Source organism: Lytechinus pictus, chromosome 2 (genome assembly GCF_037042905.1).
Source record: "Lytechinus pictus isolate F3 Inbred chromosome 2, Lp3.0, whole genome shotgun sequence".
Taxonomy (NCBI): Eukaryota; Metazoa; Echinodermata; class Echinoidea; order Temnopleuroida; family Toxopneustidae; genus Lytechinus; species Lytechinus pictus.
The window spans coordinates 38,393,766-38,412,190 of NC_087246.1; the positions used below are offsets into that span (position 1 = coordinate 38,393,766).

Genomic DNA, 18,425 nt, shown 5'->3' on the forward strand with positions numbered 1-18,425 from the left:
AAATTGTTATATCAAAATTTTCAGCTCGCGCTGCGCGCTCGCATTGTTTAATTTGTGAGATACCTATCCTCTTTGGAAATTCTTTCCAAAATTTGTCAAAATGCTCCTTTATCATGTGAGTATATCAAAAAATTTGAGCTCGCGCTTCGCACTCTCATTATTTAATTGGTGATATTTGTATCCTCTTCATTAATCACTAAAAACAATCCTAATTGAGTCCCTTTTTTCGTTACTATAATAAAATTTCGGCTCGCGCTTTGCGCTCGCATTGTTTAGTTGGATACTTATCTTTGTTCATGATTATAAAAAAATGCTCAGAATCTTCAGTTCTAAGGACATAAAATATCAAAGAATTTTAGCTCGCACATCGCGCTCGCATTATATATTAAGACCACATGAGATACCTTATCTTGTTTATAACAATAAAAACTAACATATACTTAAAACTTCAGTCTATTGTTAGGACTACCCCCTGAAAAACCAACAAAAAAATCAGATTATAGCGGCCAATCGGGAAAAATGTTGATGAAAATATTTTTCGGCCCCCCCTATTGGCGAAAGCTGGATCCGCCCCTGACAGCAGTTATAGTTGTGTCAACTACTTAATCAAAATGCTCACCGACAGTAAGATAGCACCAGCTAGCACCCTGTTAAACATAAAAAAAAAAGAATGAAAGCTATCTACTAGTAAATATAAAGCATTACACAAGAGTAATTGACTGTGTCAACTATTCCTTTAAATCAAATGAGTATATTTACAAAAAAATCAGCAAAAACAGTGATAATAATTCTTTAACATAAGTCCAACACTTTAATATTTAATACCGGTAATTCAAAAAAAAATTCAATTGTCTATAGTTCTGGTAAAGATGCAATACTGTAAAAAGTAAGCCCTATGCTTTGATGCACTTTCCATAAGCCAACTATTACCAAGAAAAAAAATAAAAAAGATACAATAACATATTCCAAGAAATGGTTGGATCATATATCGACCATAAACCAGACATGACCCTTCTTTGCTTGGAATTCATCATTAAATCACCACGTTCACATGTTCATTGCCAATATCTCTTTTTGTAAAAGGCAACACATTTCGCACAAAGCATTAAAAATGGTCAGTTACAAGTCTATGACCTGGAAAAACCTGTAATTTTGCAAATCATTCTGATAGTTCAATACAGCCCTTGTTATAACAGACATAATGCAGTTTCAAGGCAATCCTTCGCTACATCCTACTGGAGAGCAAGAAACCACTAAATTAAAACATCTAAGTTGGTCTAACCCTATTTGGCTGGTTCCAGGGAGTAGCAAGTAAATACAAAATTATTTAACATATGATCATAGGAAATGTATGCTTGTATGTATTTGCATACGCACAATGTGTAATTAACTTTTGTTCTACATACATATACACACATATATTTCAATACGTCTGTGTGTATGTAAATACCCTGCAGGTTGCTTGTCTCTATGAATTTATATTTTTTTCTTCTTTGTTTTTGTGCTCATTGTTTGTATTTATACATGTATGTATTTTTTACTTGTTTGCAGGGCCTCCAAGAAAAACAGTGCTTAGTCCACTGACGGGGTTACCATGGGTAAAAAAATGAAAAAAATGAATAAGTAAATAAATAAATACACAGGTCATATTTCATACAAGTGTGTCATGAAAATTAAAAACAAATAAGTGTAGCCTATATCAATAAGCTTGCCTAAAATAACTGTATCAAATTCCCATCAATGATATCCACCCTATATCCTTAATCATATACAAACTACACTACTATTTTGCAAAATGTCACCCCAATATGTCAACCCAAACTTAATCAGAAAATTCTATGAAAACCCAACCACTGCTATTTCAAAAAATATAAGGATTCAGACTTTCAGGATATTGGGCAAACCATATAAAACTACTTTCACTCTTCACAATGGAAATTTGAGGAAGAAATACCCTTTTTTTCAGATGGAATTATGTACATCTGTAACAACAAACCCCTCAAAACTAGGAATAATTATTCACTAAATCAATGCCATATTGGTTGCATGGAAATCGATTGTAAGGACTGCAGTATGAGAGATTTGTTTGAAGAAGGGTTAGGATTTACTAGTATTGCTCAGTATTGCTCTTATGAAGTGATTATTGTCTGGAGGAAGAAGTGTAATTTAAGTATGACTTTGGTCCAATTAGAATATATTAAATATAACTTATGCATAATTCAAGTATTATTTTTAATGTCTCTAAATTCAGAATTCAATTCAACAGTATATCAGCATGCAAGTAATATTGGAAAGCCACTGATCCCAAACTATCTTGAGAAGAATTTAGAGGTATCTTTCCTCATTGCTTTTAAGATAATACCCGTCAGACAAATAACATATTTTTATTTTTATCTAGACCAGTGTTTCCTCCCTTCCCAAAATTCTGGAAATTTCTACTTTTTCCAGGAAAGGTTCGGGAAATGAAAAAATTCCAGGAAATTCAGGGAAACACGAAAATTAAACAACAATTAAATGTAGCAACTTTTAATACTCCTGTTATATTTGAAGAATTATTTACCTCCAGACATAGTTCAAAATTTTCCGCTCGCACTCCAAATTCGTACTTTTGTTCATATTTTTAAAGAGGGTGTGAACAAAAAATTCCTTGATTTTGGTCACTTGGTCAAATTTAGGCTCACTGTATTATTGCCCGATTTTCGTTAAAAATCAAAATTGAAAATTCCAGGAAATGTCTATGAATTTAGGAAAATGTGGGATTCATTTTGGGGGAAATTTGTTTTGGATCTGAGCAAACACTGACCTAGGCTTCCATCATTCTTCCCTCTAGTTCTGATAGATGTACATTATTCCATTTTAACATACCCTGTAATTCTAATAAATTACATCACAAGCTGAATCATTTCCATCAAATATGACTGTTTTTCTTCAAATCGTTGTGATAAAGAACTGATACATACATTCAAACAGCTGCTTGGCACTGTTAACATTTTAGAGCGAGGTTATTAATTATTAATGCAAGGAACGTCTGGTTCGCTACCACATAGAAGGCCATAAACTGATTTATGATTTCACATTGAAGCATCATTAATGCTTCATAAGTCATTCACTTCAACATTAAAGGCTATTTTTGCAAGTTGCAATAGACGTCTTCCACTTATGGAAGATTCAAAGATTTCCGTAAAAAAAACTTGAAAATTTGAAATAAAATAAGAAAATGGGATGTTCAAATAGCGCTATGTAATGTCCATGTATTAATAGGAAGTATTTACGAATATGGCACATTGATATTCTGCATACCAGTGAATGTCAGTCTTTAGAATACTAAGCTTTTCTTAATACATTGTCTGTGTTTACTGAATTAAACACTAAGCTGAAATAGTGGTTTTGGTGTTTGTCATTTTAATACCAGTGTTTGACAGATGTTCGTTTAAAGTTTGCATTTTTTTTTCTTTGACAACACTTCATCCTGGACCTATGATTAAATCAAAATGAGAAGAAAAATGAATGATGTACTTTAACCATCACAACCATCTCATAATGTAACTAGTTTCACTTTTCAACAGACACAATTGATAACCTAATCCTGTTTAGTGTTTATATCATGGTCAATGCAATTCAAACACATCCTCCTTCGCATTCATGTGATTCTTTCATTCTAGTTTCAAACACTTCAATGCAAATGAAAATTAAAACACTTCTAAGCAACTTCCGTTAAAACATATTTAAAAAAAACAACTTAGAAATGCTCCACAGCCTCATTACAACTAATTAACTTGGAAATAGTTCTCTATCTTGCTACAGCCAAAGAAATTCGACGTTGTTCACACGTTTCGCTCAACCTTAATTACCCATATGAATTTCTTTGTAATATTTACAACAGACTGTAAATCTTTGTGTTATTGTGTCCAAATTAGATGAAAGTAAGATTGAAAGAGATTTTTGTTTAATACTTACACAAGAGGTATGTTTGGATCCCTCCCAACGACAGGTAACATTGGAAAGATAGCCAAAACAAGACAGGACATCAACCAACCAGCACCATACAGCTTTATGAATAAACAAGAACAAAATCAATAAACAGAGTAAATACTTGATTCCTTTTATCGCATGATGTAAAGTGAAATAAAATAATTGTTGCTCCAGTAGAATCCACATGGTCAATCAGGGGAGTGTTTCAAAAAATAATTTTGTCATCAAAGAACAAAATCTGTTTTACAAACAATTACTATGGTAACAGTCAGTCACCTATGCTTCTCGTTGAGGCGCGATAGCTCAGTCGGTAGCGCGGGGGTGTCGGATTCCGGTGACCCGGGTTTGATTCCCACTTCGTGCGCTAGTGCCCTTTGGTATGGCATTCATCCTCATTACCAGGTCCCTCAAAGAGGACCTTAAGCCATCAGTCCTCTGGTTGCTTGCATACAAGCATTCATGCTTTCTTAGCAATCAGGTAAAACAAAAATCACCACCATTACCATTACCATTCTCAGTCAATCAAAATCATGGATAATTGTCAGATCTGACAACTTCTCAGACAAAAAAGTGTTGATGAAACATCTCCAAGTCACTAATTATTTCAAAAGTTGTTGCCCAAGTGAGCTTATTATGAATATAGTGATCTTTTTGAGCCTCTGATCTCATGAATCCAATATCTTCATGTCGTATGCATGGCCAATCAAGAATGCCGAAATGTGCAATTTGATCTGACAAGATTATATTAAGAATGAATCACATTATCTGAAATTCATCAATTGTACATAATTTATAGTAATTATCGTTGATATATATATGTTTATAATAATAATAATAATAATAATAATAGGCATTTATATAGCGCCATCTATCTAGAAATATTCTATTCCGAGGCGCGTTGTTATTATTATTTATAAATAATGTCATTGTGTTATAATTTGTATTTTCCCCTTTTATGTTCAATGTTTATATCTGGTATTCAGTATTTATGACATCATGTATTTTACAATATCATATATAGGCCTATATATATTCAGTTTCCAGATTTTGTAAAGGTGGCTGCGCTAATAAGGCTTTCCCTTTCTAGTTGCCTCCTCATTCATTTATAAATCATGTACTTTATTCAACTGTTTCCCAGATTTTATCATTGTAATATCTGCAATTTTCCCATGTAATTTATGTAAACTTTGTATGTGCCTTGTATTTGTTTTTATGATGAATGGAATAAATGCTATCAAATCAAATTTTAAAAAAAATCAAATCAAAGTGCATAATCAACTAATTTCCATGTACAGTACTATCTCTATGACATTTGACCTTTGAACTGATGCAACTTATCAGACCATTCACATTTTAGTTCTAATAAAGTGTGCCAATAAATATATTGCTTTGTTTGAAATTACATTTTTTTTTAAACCAGCACTTGACATTTGATCTTTGACTCCCTGATCCAAAGTTGAACCAAATAATGCCTATTGCACCATTTCTGGTGAAACAGATTTTTTTCTCTTCAATTTCACTTTAATCAGAGAGGACGTTGTTGGGTTGTGCATGATTCGTAATAAACCCAAGAGATACAAGGACGTACTGCCTAGAATAGCTTGACATAAACTTCTTCATACTTAATCACAGTATTCTTTCTAAGAATTACAAGTATGTTCATAATCATTTCATACAACTACTTCCTGCCAACACTATATTATGTGTTCATCCTTATTCAACTGAGTATAGTGTCCCCTAAATGGTACTTTCCCTTATGTTTGATATCACCTCGAAATTACTTGAAGTCAATTGTTTCTTCACATTGATAATTACAACATAATATTAGCTGAAAGTATCATGTGAAACATTTAATTCAATAGAAACCCTCTCCTAGTGCAATAAACAATTTGACTTTCTATAAAAAAAAAAGACATTACTAATGAGAACAAGGCAAAAGCGATTTTGTGTCTCGGCTACTTATGAAAATAGCCAGAAATATCGTGATTTGCAAGGGCGCGCAACAGAATTGTATCAAAACTTCATTGTGAAATGACTGGGATGGAATAACACTTGTCAAAAGAGCCTTGCACGTAAACTTTAACGTTGACCTGAAAATGACCTTTGACCTTACCATGTGACCTCTGACTGCAGCATAACATGCAGGTTGCCTAAGTACATCTACCATCCAAGTTTGGTTGAAAAGTGACTTACGGTTGCGGAGTTAGGTGTCATAAGAGTCTTGCATGTTGACTTTAACGTTGACCTGAAAATGACCTTTGACCTTACCATGTGACCTCTGACTGCAGCCTAACATGCAGGTCCCCAAGTCCATCTACCATACAAGTTTGGTTGAAAAGTGACTTACGGTTGCGGAGTTAGGTGTCATAAAAGAGTCTTGCATGTAAACTTTAACATTGACCTGAAAATGACCTTTGACCTTATCATGTGACCTCCGACTGCAGCATAACATGCAGGTCCCCCAAGTCCATCTACCATCCAAGTTTGGTTGAAAAGCGACTTACGGTTGTGGAGTTATGTGTCATTAGGTTTGTGACGGACGGACGAAGGACGACATTTGGATCCCTAAGTTTCGCCTTCACCTCTGGTGGGCGAGACAAAAATAAATAAAACAAATGACAACACTCATGGTACTCCATAAAGATTTTTAAGCATAAAAAATACTGCAGTAAAAACATTTCCTTTACAACAGTTTTTACATAGGTCAATCTATATCATCCACACACTCTGCACACTCTCAGCTAAATAACCTAGCAATATTTAAAATCAAGTGGATCAGTATTAAAGTGGAGGGGTATCAAACTTTGGACATGTCTCACTAACTCATTAAACAAGTCAACTTGGATAAAATCTACATGGAAAAGACTGCCCTAGTTATATTTCAGCGGTCAGTCTGTGACCTTGAACTGAACTGTTTGTCTGAAGGTCAAATTACTCATAGGATGCGTGTTTCTATATGATGCATACCATGGATAAGCTTGGCTAAACAGAAGCTAAATTGATACAGAAAGTGTATTTTGGCATGGATATGTATGCCACAGGTGGGTGAAGGTCAATTGACCATTGAGGAGTATAATAGAAAAGGTCCTGATTACAGTCACCGAACGAACATGATCATCTGGAAATGATTTAACACAGAAGGTGCCGAATCTTCTCAAGTTTGTACAAGCAGCTGAATAAATTTCGAAGAGCTTTTCTTTAGATGGACGACTGATATCTATGAGACACTGCAAGATACATACAATTCCACATGGATGCAAAGCAGAGCACTTCTAATTGAATACTGATGTTAACTGAACAAATTTTACCAATATTTATTGTGATGGTTCCTTTCTTAAAATATTGCATAAGAAAAGACTCTTTAATTTTGAATTCCCCGAATTTTCCATGGGAGTACCAATACAAAAAATATATATATATCATTTATTTATGTTTTTAACATAATCAAAATCAGCGTAGCCTAACTGGATATTAGATAAAATTGCAAACTGGATAAGTGGTAATTAGTCCAAATAGCTATTAAATTAAGACTGTGTTCAGACCAAACATCATTACTAAACCTAGTGGCAACTCATCCTTTTACTTCAACTCAAAACAAACGCCATCGAACAATATCACAATTATAATATGTTTCGCAATTCAGGGTGTATATGGTAGAAAATGCAAAGAGAGAATTCTTTGTTAATATGATGTATTTCAATTACCGTTAAATTAACCTAGGTTAGACTGGAGGAAAGAGAAAAATATGACAACAGGGAGGGGGCAATGAGGACAGATAGGGACAAAGGAAGAGAGAAAAGAGGAAGAAAGAAGAGCTGGAAGAGAAGAACATGAGGAATGTTCAATAAATGGCATGAAAGCAAGATACAAAGACATTCAAATGCCTTGATGGGACGATGCAAGAGGGAGAAAACCCCTCTCAATTTGGACAAATTGATGGTGGTAGATGTTGGCCAAAAGTGCCACTCTCAATTACCACCGGGGGTTGGTCCATAGAGGCAATGTCCTGGCATGTAGTCAAATATCATCTCGATTCAAATGACTCATTCAAACACAGTTGTCCATGTCCATCTCACCTACATATTACCTACACTCATCCGAAACATTTATAGAGAAAAATAGATATATAAAACTCAAGAGTGATATCAGAGCATCTAATGCTGGTCATATGCATGGTTGGAAGTCTACCAGAATCACTTCAGCACCTATCACTAACCTTGAGAACTATACCCATGCTTTTTTGTAAATCCATTATATGTTGTACCGAGAAATCATACTCTTTATAGAACACCATTTGTCCTTTAAAACACTGTCATTGCTCTTTTCAAATCAAATAAAAGATAGTTGAAAGTGGTATAAAATCACTGGATACATATACCAACATAGTGACTGTGTACCAGAGGTTGGTGTGATAAGTGCTATCAGACTTACCTTGTTCTTGTGTTTGACTCCACTGCACAGGGGCCAAAGAGCCACGCCCATCAGCCCGACAGAGATCACCATCCGGTAGAAGAGACTCAGTACCAGTGTTTCTATGGCAACCACACCCAGTATCCCGTATCCTGCAATCTCCAGCGAGGAATGCCTGGTGGCGATGTGGATGAGAGACCTATAGAATACTTCCCACCTGCCAATCAATTCATAAACAGAGAAATAGAGAGAGATAGAGAGAAAAGGAGAGAGGGGAAGAGAGAGAGAAACTCTTCTATTAATGTGAGATTCACACTGTCTCCCGCTTACCGGGGGGCGGATAATCTTTTTTACAATGAAGTGTCCACACATCCCCTGATCTCACATTTTGCTCATGTGTACTCATGATGAAAACAGCTGTGCCCCATTGGAATGTCACACTGAATGGTTAATGTTCAGAGGAATGTCGCCCATTTAAAAAAAAAACAGGAGGAAAAAAACGGGAGACGGAATTTTTCTCGAGCGTTCAGACCACTTGTTTTCCAGGGGATCTCCTGGTAAGCAGGGGATAATCTGAACAGGGTGAATGAGACAATGACCATCGCTTGGCTCAAAGCCTAAATAAAAGGTTCAGTTGTGGTTATCACTATGGAGATTCATGCATTATACAACCAGACTGATCTATTTAGGATTGATAAACATCAATAAAATTAGAAAGAATGAGAAAAAGAAAGAGATGGACCATGACACACAGAGAGAGAGAGAGAGGGCCAACTAGAAAAAGAAAGTGAGAGAAAGAGGAGAAAGATAAAATGAAATGCATTTGTCACACTCAACAGAGTAACTGAAAGTTGTTTCAAGGAATCAAGAGAAAGACCAAATGGGCAAAACTTGATCAGAAATGATACACAGTGAAACATGAAACTTTAACAGGAAAATATGATGACAAAAAGATAGAGGTACATGTAGAAAGTCAGAAAGAAAATTAGAAAGGGTGAATAAGAAGGCAGATATAACAAGCTGAGGTGAGAAACACCCTAAGCTAATATATATTCATAGGCCAACAGACAGACAACACATTCAGGAGGATCCCGAGGTTGATTGTAAGAAACTTCTCTGTTTCATGCTCCTAAAATCAAATACCAAAATTGTGAAAGATTTGTTAAAAATGATTTCATTTGTATCATGGAGCTGAATGCCCACAAACAAACACCATTAGCACAACCGCTGAAACATAATGCATCCTTGAAAAACTTTACAATCTCTCCCTCAAAGATAAAATGTCACGGTTCTAATGTCTTTTAATCTCTTAGCAGTGAAAAATACTCTTTTTCTTTTCTTAACCAAAATCCCCTAAAACCAGATCTAATGCTTCTTGGCACAGCTACCGAATAGCTTTCACACTCGTTCCACATCATGACTAATCTCTCACATTGACAATAACATTTTTTCGCCTGGGGGAGGGCATCATATTATCTTGGAAGCTAGAAATGTTTGCCCTACATTTACCTGGAAACCATTAATACAAGTATATGAGTACACTTCAAGATTATCTTTCATAATGGAGAGGTATAGAGAATATCACCAACCATGACGAGAGAACATACGTCCCCTCATCCCCGCCCCAATCCACCGCCAGCCATGATGCCTTCATTTTAGATTCCGCTTGCGTGCAGACAGTTGCTAATGCTGGTATGCAAAGTACATCATAATGCAAGGTCAGCGTCGCAACTGAATAACGCACTTGAAATATCATGACCATATATGGTGCGACATCAAGTGAGTATCGGATAGCGACCCGGAGTGATAAAAAGTGCATCTCTCGGTGGTATGAGGTGGGTGAGGATGAATAAAGCCTGGTAAATATCACCGGAAGCACAACACATGTGTTACATTCAATGAGATAACTGTCAATCTGTGTTAGCCTTATTATCACCAAGCCAACATCATTAGGCTTTAGGCAACTGATACCACTTTGACTGTTTCATACAAGTAGCACAGATCATCCCCATCTTACACTTGTCTCAGATGTCTTCAAAATAGATTTGATCTCTCTTCAAACCTCAGCATTTCTCACAGATCCCTGAAAAGGGAATTTAGATGACAAAAACTGCATTTAAGCAAGAAACTGCCAACTTGTATGACCAATATAGGAGCCAAGAGGCAAGACACACTGGTTTTAAAACCATGCAAAAACAAATGTGTGATGGCTTGACCAAATGATTTTGATATATATTCCGCTATTTGAAATACAGGATACACAAATCAGCAGGTGTGGCACTGATCAATCAAATGCATATTTCAGTTATCATATCATGGTGCAGGATACATAAAATCTTAATCTGTATCAACACAGGAACTGAACTGACCATTAAGTGAAAGAGAAATTAAGATTTCCCCAATTAAGGGAACATTTTGGCTAGAATCCTGTTTGTGCGTCATACCGGAAATAATATTAATGGCATGTTCAAAATGTGACGAACAACATGACATGCAAGTATTATTGGGCTATCTAAACACTTCTCCCTAAGTTTGATTTGGTGGAGCGTTGTGGCCCAGTGGATTAGTCTCCGGACTTTGAAACAGAGGGTCGTGGGTTCAAATCCCAGCCATGGCGTAGTTTCCTTCAGCAAGAAATTAATCCACATTGTGCTGCACTCAACCCAGGTGAAGTGAATGGGTACCTGGCAGGAATTTATTCCTTGAAACGCCAAGCGCGTAAAAGCTGCTTGAGCTACAGCCAGGGTAATAATATCCAAGTCCTTTGAAAGCGCATAGAGACGTTATTCATAATGTGTTATGCGCTATACAAGAACTGACTATTATTATTATTATTAGTTTTTTTAATATTGGGGCCAATTACCGACACCATAAAACAATATGGAGCCATTTTAAAGGGGTACTGTTTAATTAATTTCAAGGAATGTTCAATCTAAATCAATGTCAACAATACACCAGATGGGGTCCTATTCATCCCCAAACTAGACTTACCAATGAATGAAGATTGTCAACATGAATTAATAATTTTCTCAGCTCTAAATATGGAATTATACTTCAATAAGATAAGAATAAAAAATCAAAGCAAATATTGTTACATATACAAAACAAGTGGAATGCCTCTGGCCGTCTCACCTGCATCACGCGATTCAATATAGCAGCAGTGCTGATTTTGAAAACTACTATAACTCGCACAAGATGTTCAGTGATACTTGGTTACTCTTATTTCCACGTTTTATGAACTAGACCAATACACTTATAGAGATGTGATGGCAATTCAACAAATACCCCCAACGTGGCCAAAGTTCTTTGACCTTACATGACCTTTGACCTTGATCATGTGACCTGAAACTCGCACAGGATGTTCAGTGATACTGGATTACTATTATGTCCAAGTTTTATGAACTAGACCAACACACTTTCAAATTTATGGCTGTAATTCAACAAATACCCCAATTTGGCCAAAGTTCATTGACCCTAAATGACCTTTGACCTTGATCATGTGACCTGAAACTTGCACAGGATGTTCAGTAATACTTGATTACTATTATGTCCAAGTTTCATGAATCAGATCCATAAACTTTCACAAAGTTATGATGGTAATTCAACAGATACCCCCAATTCGGCCAAAGTTCATTGACCCTAAATGACCTTTGACCTTGGTCATGTGATGTGAAACTCATGCAGGATGTTCAGTGATACTTGATTAACCTTATGTATAAGTTTCATGAACTAGGTCCATATATTTTCTAAGTTATGATGACATTTCAAAAACTTAACCTTAGGTTAAGATTTTGATGTTGATTCCCCCAACATGGTCTAAGTTCATTGACCCTAAATGACCTTTGACCTTGGTCATGTGACATGAAACTCAGGCAGGATGTTCAGTAATACTTGATTAACCTTATGGCCAAGTTTCATGAACTAGGTCCATATACTTTCTAAGTTATACTGTCATTTCAAAAACTTAACCTCAGGTTAAGATTTGGTGTTGACGCCGCCGTCGCCGCCGCCGCCGCCGCCGTCGCCGCCGCCGCCGCCGTCGGAAAAGCGGCGCCTATAGTCTCACTCTGCTATGCAGGTGAGACAAAAAACTCATGAAATACATAAACAAGCCAGCCCTTCTTTCTTTTGTTCTGTCTGATATGAAAGTGTATGATTTCATCTTTGCACATAATGAGTAATGTCTGGGAAGCATTCCAACATTAGAATAGGGAGCAAATTCACTTACTGGAAATTGAAATGTCATTGGTTTTTATCAGAGGATACATCTACCACAATTAAAACTGCTCTACTAAAACCATGATGGGTTGTTTGGTTTGATATTTTAAAAAGAAAGTGATGTCTGTTCATTAATTTGAAATGTAACATAAATGAGATATCCTGATAAAATATCAACTCTAACTCTTAACAAACCAAAGTAATAATAAATAAATAAATCATAAGGGGTTGCAATCTTTCCAGCATGTTGAAATATAGTGATGAATAAGAACATTTATAAACCCTATTTTTCCCAACCATTGAATTATTTTTCCTCAACAGATTGATTAGCTTTTCCAACAAACTCTCTTCAAAAGGCCTGAAAATAACCTGAAATTTGATCAATTTATCATCACTTTCCCCAATAACATAATTTTACCACTACCAATATATCTGAAATCACACTTTCTTTCAACAAAAATAACTGGTCAGGATGTAAGGTATGTGATAATCTTTACATCTCAATTGGTATGAAAAATACGACTCACAACTGGCTAATATAATCATAGCTTTGTGGCATTTGTCCTGTTTTAAAAACAGAAGTGTCATGATACTTCATATACCTATCTGTTGCTCAAAATCCCTAACTCTACACCATATGTAATGTCATTTTAATCCAGATGAAGTTCTCTTCTTTATAATTCACTGAATATAGCAGCCAAAATATAAACAATCAAGATTGACAGTCTATTGGGGTCAACTGATTAGAGAAGTAGGGTAGATTTTAATGATTACTAAGGTAGAAAGTACAAGAGATGATGCATGGATCTGGAACACTTTCTGGTGGAATATGAACGACCCTAATATCAAAATGAGCAATCAACAATTACCACAACTTCATCAAATAAATCTCATTATTTCTCAAGTGAAGAGAGATGAATCTCCTTTGTGACATTGCAAATCAGACAAACTAAATCAGGGAAGTTCAATAAAAAAGAAAAGGTTGCAAAAACAGTTTCCAACTCTTTGACCCATTTCTGTCAGATTTCAGAGGTGTTTGGAGATGACACCTTCATAGTGGGGTCTGGCAGTGATGGCATAATGCAATGGATATTGAATAGGATGTTAAAGAATAAGGGAAAAAATGAGAGTGAATAATATGATAGATTCTAAATTTAGATGATGTTTGAAGGTTTGCATGGTAATATGAACAATCGTGGAAGTGCTTTATGGCACACAATATGTAAAGTCATGGAAGGACTGATAAAAAAGTGGAAAGAGGTAGAAGTGAAAAGGTGAGAAAGTGGAGGTTAGAAAGTAGGATATCATTCGGAAATGAATGTAGTCCTTAAAAGGACTGTAAACCAGAAGGAGTGGAAAGCATAAATAGTAGGCAGGATGAGATGCTTGAGTAGAAGGCTGGTTGAGTTGGAGAGAGGCTTGAGTAGATGAGAGAAGGAAGATGGGGATGTAACATTCATAGGAGGGTCTGCTTTGCAATGTTACAAAGGAGATTCATCTCTCTTCCCTTGTGAAATAATGAGATTTATTTAATCACTCCTAAAGACCACCATTCAACCTGCCGAAACGTTGAGTCTTCTCTCCCACTCCTGCTATACAACTCTGCTCGCCGACTCAAGCCAGCCTTCTCTCAACTACCCAAGCCAGTGTTCTCTCATCTACTCAAGCCTCTCTCATCTCTCCAACTTGACCAGGCTTCTGCTCAAGCCTCTCATCCTGCCTACTACTCAAGCTTCCACTCCTTCTGGTGTACAGTCTTTTTAGTCCTTTTAATGACTACATTAATTTCCAAAAGATACTCTTCCTCACTTTCTCACTTCCACTTTCCTCTCCATTTTACTTCTACCCCTATCCACCTTTATCTCAATCGTTTACAGGACTTTAAACATGATGTACCACAAACCACTTCCATGATTAAAAATTGAATTGTCAATTTTACAATGAAGAAGTACCTAAAAACTATGAATTTGAGGGTGAAATAAAGGGGAAAAAATATAATTACAAAGTTAACATCCCTTACAGAATTCCGAAGAAATATTGCAGTTTTGCACCGTGATGATGGAGGCAGTTTTTTAAAACAACATCACGATTCATTCGATTTAATATTAAAACATTCTTTTGGCCCACAACCGCACACCCACGCATGGTCTCTATGACATTCTATCAAGACAAAAATGTGAATAAAATACAGTGCATCCACGCTAGCTGGCTAGCAATTTCACGACCCAGATATAAACAAGTGCATAAAGCCTGGCACACAATACACCATCCATGCGATCCGATTTTCAAAGACATCATAACAGCATTAATGTATGAACATTCTAACCTACAAAACTTCACAATCAAAGTTCTGAATTGTGGTATGAATACTAAACTCAAAATCCCAGTCTATTTTGAGCCTCCCTGTAGGATAAATGCAAAATAAATTAAAAATCGTAATGGCTTCATTATCAGCTGCAACTTGAAGCCGACTTGGACTTTACTCCGACCACAAGGCTTGCAGCAATGCTGAATTCTGATTCAAGTATTGCAGCATAATGCCAACCTTTAAATAAAATAATTGTACTTCTTGCAACTTTCATTAACACAGAATGCGATTTGTTTGCTAATTGCATCACAAAGTGTGCAGCGGGCTTTATGGATGTTAACAAACTAATTTGTCTATTCATTCATTGCTGGCCTTCAAAGCACTGATGCAGTGTGCACCCCATCCATCCATGTAAAAGTCCCAACAAAAATTCAATGAAACCAAAAAAAGGGTGCAAAGTTACAAGCCAAAATATGGTTGAGACAATGAATTGTAATGTATCAAGACAATGACCTTGTATCTCGTTTATTGACAGTTTTCATGAGTAAAACCATAAAACCGGTGTGTTGGCTCAGTTGGTAGAGCATCCGTCTCACAACCAGGAGGTCGGGGGTTCAAACCCCGGCCACGTCAGTCCAAAAGACGTTAAAAGACGGGAGTTGCTGCTACCTTGTTTGGCATTCAACGATTCAAGGGATAGAGCCTCGTCGATCTGGCACTGCACAGCGGCTGCCGGGCCCACAATCGATTGGGCAAAGCAAATTTTCAGAGTATTTCATTTCATGTCTATTTCGAACTATAAAATATGGATTTTCATCTTTTCATCATCTTTCACAACACTGCCTTGAAGACTCACCTGTTGATGACTGCATACCAAAGAGGGACCGGTGTAAGAGCATAGATGTAGTAATTAACAGGGGATGATTGTAAAGCTAGCAGGACGACGATCAATCCAGCTATCAGACAGAATGCAGGCAGTAGAGCAGGATGAGTGTTACCATGGTTACAAGGCTTGGTGGGCTTGGTGAGGTTGGTGTGGTACATGAGAAGGATATGAAGAATGTAAGCCATCCATCCAAGGTAGCTCAAAGTCACGCTAGATCTGGACATTGCGAAATAAAGACCATTAGGGCCCGAATTCACAAAGGTGGTTTTGAAAACCAACGGTTCAGTCCATGGTTTATGCAGATTTCCTATATACATTACGCTTAATTTAGCGCGCATCGGGCGCGTGTATAAAAAATGTCCAATGCTGATGTGCGCTTTTGTCACAGTGCGCCAAATTGACGCCTGTTGCCGTGGCTATCCACGCTATTTTATTCATGAGTCCATTGTTTATATTCATGAGTCCACTCTTCAAACAGTGGACTCATGAATAAAATAGCGTATCTAACCATGGTAACAGGCATAAATTTGGCGCAAAGTGACAAAAGCGCGCATCAGCATTGGACATTTTTTATACACGAGCCCGATACGCGCTAAATTAAGCGTAATTCATACAGGAAATCTGCATAAACCATGGATTCAACCGTGGGTTTTCAAAACCACCTTTGTGAATTCGGGCCTAGGAGTCACAGCTTGATAATCTTCAGCAAATTTCTCTCCAGAATAATGTGAAAGGCCATTTGGTGTAACTATTATTTTTTTACTCAAATTGTAAAAACAAAACTCCTAACAAATCAAAAGATTAACATAGAACCCAGGCATCAAGCCTTTTCTCTCATTACCAAAAATTGTGTGGAAACACCCCTTCAAGAACACTTAGCAAGGTTTGTGATACCTTGGATGTTGTCTCGTAGAACCTTGCGATGAGTAGCGATCAAAAGAGATGTTATATTTAAATAGTACAGTCTTGATTATGAATCATATATTCCAAATAATGTCGCTGTATCATTTACATCATTTCTTTCCATCATCAGGGGGGCGTTTCATGAAAGGACTTGTCGGACGTTTTATCCGACAAGTCCCATTTTATCCGACAGTTACCATAGTAACAGTACCTCTCAGCCAATCAACATCAGAGAAAGATGTCAGATCTGACAACTTGTCGGATGAAAATGTTGATGAAACACTCCCCAGGTCTTTGAGAGAGAACCTAAAGCCAATGTTTGTGTCATTACACGCATTTTACCTGAACGGATGGGGAAACTAATCAATTTTACACTAATATTCCTATAGCACCTAGATTATCCATAATACAACATCCTTATGACAAGAAGAATCTATCATAGGTCCGGTAATAACCCAAGTCATCTAGATTACTCATATACACACTCCTTACCCTAAGAAGAATCTATCATAGGTCTGGTAATACCCCCCCAAGTCATCTAGATTACTCATATACACACTCCTTATCCCAAGAAGAATCTATCATAGGTCTGGTAATACCCCCCAAGTTATCTAGATTACCCATATACACACTCTTTACCCCAAGAAGAATCTATCATAGGTCCGGTAATACCCCCAAGTCATCTAGATTACCCATATACACACTCCTTATCCCAAGAAGAATCTATCATAGGTCTGGTAATACCCCACAAGTTATCTAGATTACCCATATACACACTCCTTACCCCAAGAAGAATCTATCATAGGTCTGGTAATACCCCCCAAGTTATCTAGATTACCCATATACACACTCCTTACCCCAAGAAGAATCTATCATAGGTCTGGTAATACCCCCAAGTCATCTAGATTACCCATATACACACTCCTTATCCTAAGAAGAATCTATCATAGGTCTGGTAATACCCCAAGTCATCTAGATTACCCATATACACACTCCTTACCCCAAGAAGAATCTATCATAGGACTGGTAATACCCCCAAGTCATCTAGATTACCCATATACACACTCCTTACCCTAAGAAGAATCTATCATAGGTCTGGTAATACCCCCAAGTCATCTAGATTACTCATATACACACTCCTTACCCCAAGAAGAATCTATCATAGGTCTGGTAATACCCCAAGTCATCTAGATTACCCATATACACACTCCTTATCCCAAGAAGAATCTATCATAGGTCTGGTAATACCCCAAGTCATCTAGATTACCCATATACACACTCCTTACCCTAAGAAGAATCTATCATAGGTCTGGTAATACCCCAAGTCATCTAGATTACCCATATACACACTCCTTACCCTAAGAAGAATCTATCATAGGTCTGGTAATACCCCAAGTCATCTAGATTACCCATATACACACTCCTTACCCCAAGAAGAATCTATCATAGGTCTGGTAATACCCCAAGTCATCTAGATTACCCATATACACACTCCTTACCCCAAGAAGAATCTATCATAGGACTGGTAATACCCCCAAGTCATCTAGATTACCCATATACACACTCCTTACCCTAAGAAGAATCTATCATAGGTCTGGTAATACCCCCAAGTCATCTAGATTACCCATATACACACTCCTTATCCCAAGAAGAATCTATCATAGGTCTGGTAATACCCCCAAGTCATCTAGATTACCCATATACACAATCCCTATCCCAAGAAGAATC

General features: G+C 36.7%; 1 protein-coding gene across 2 annotated transcripts in view; it reads right to left on the reverse strand.

Annotated features, from left to right (window-relative positions):
* LOC129254266 (GPI ethanolamine phosphate transferase 1-like) overlaps window positions 1-18,425 on the reverse strand; it is a 59,242-nt gene that overhangs the window by 18,733 nt on the left and 22,084 nt on the right. For both annotated transcript variants that reach the window (XM_064115714.1, XM_064115715.1), the window contains exons 11-13: window positions 15,765-16,010; window positions 8,404-8,599; window positions 3,958-4,049 (exon numbers count right to left, since the gene is read on the reverse strand). In XM_064115714.1, the coding sequence (XP_063971784.1) occupies window positions 3,958-4,049; window positions 8,404-8,599; window positions 15,765-16,010 (534 nt within the window). The remainder of the gene's footprint in view (window positions 1-3,957; window positions 4,050-8,403; window positions 8,600-15,764; window positions 16,011-18,425) is intronic.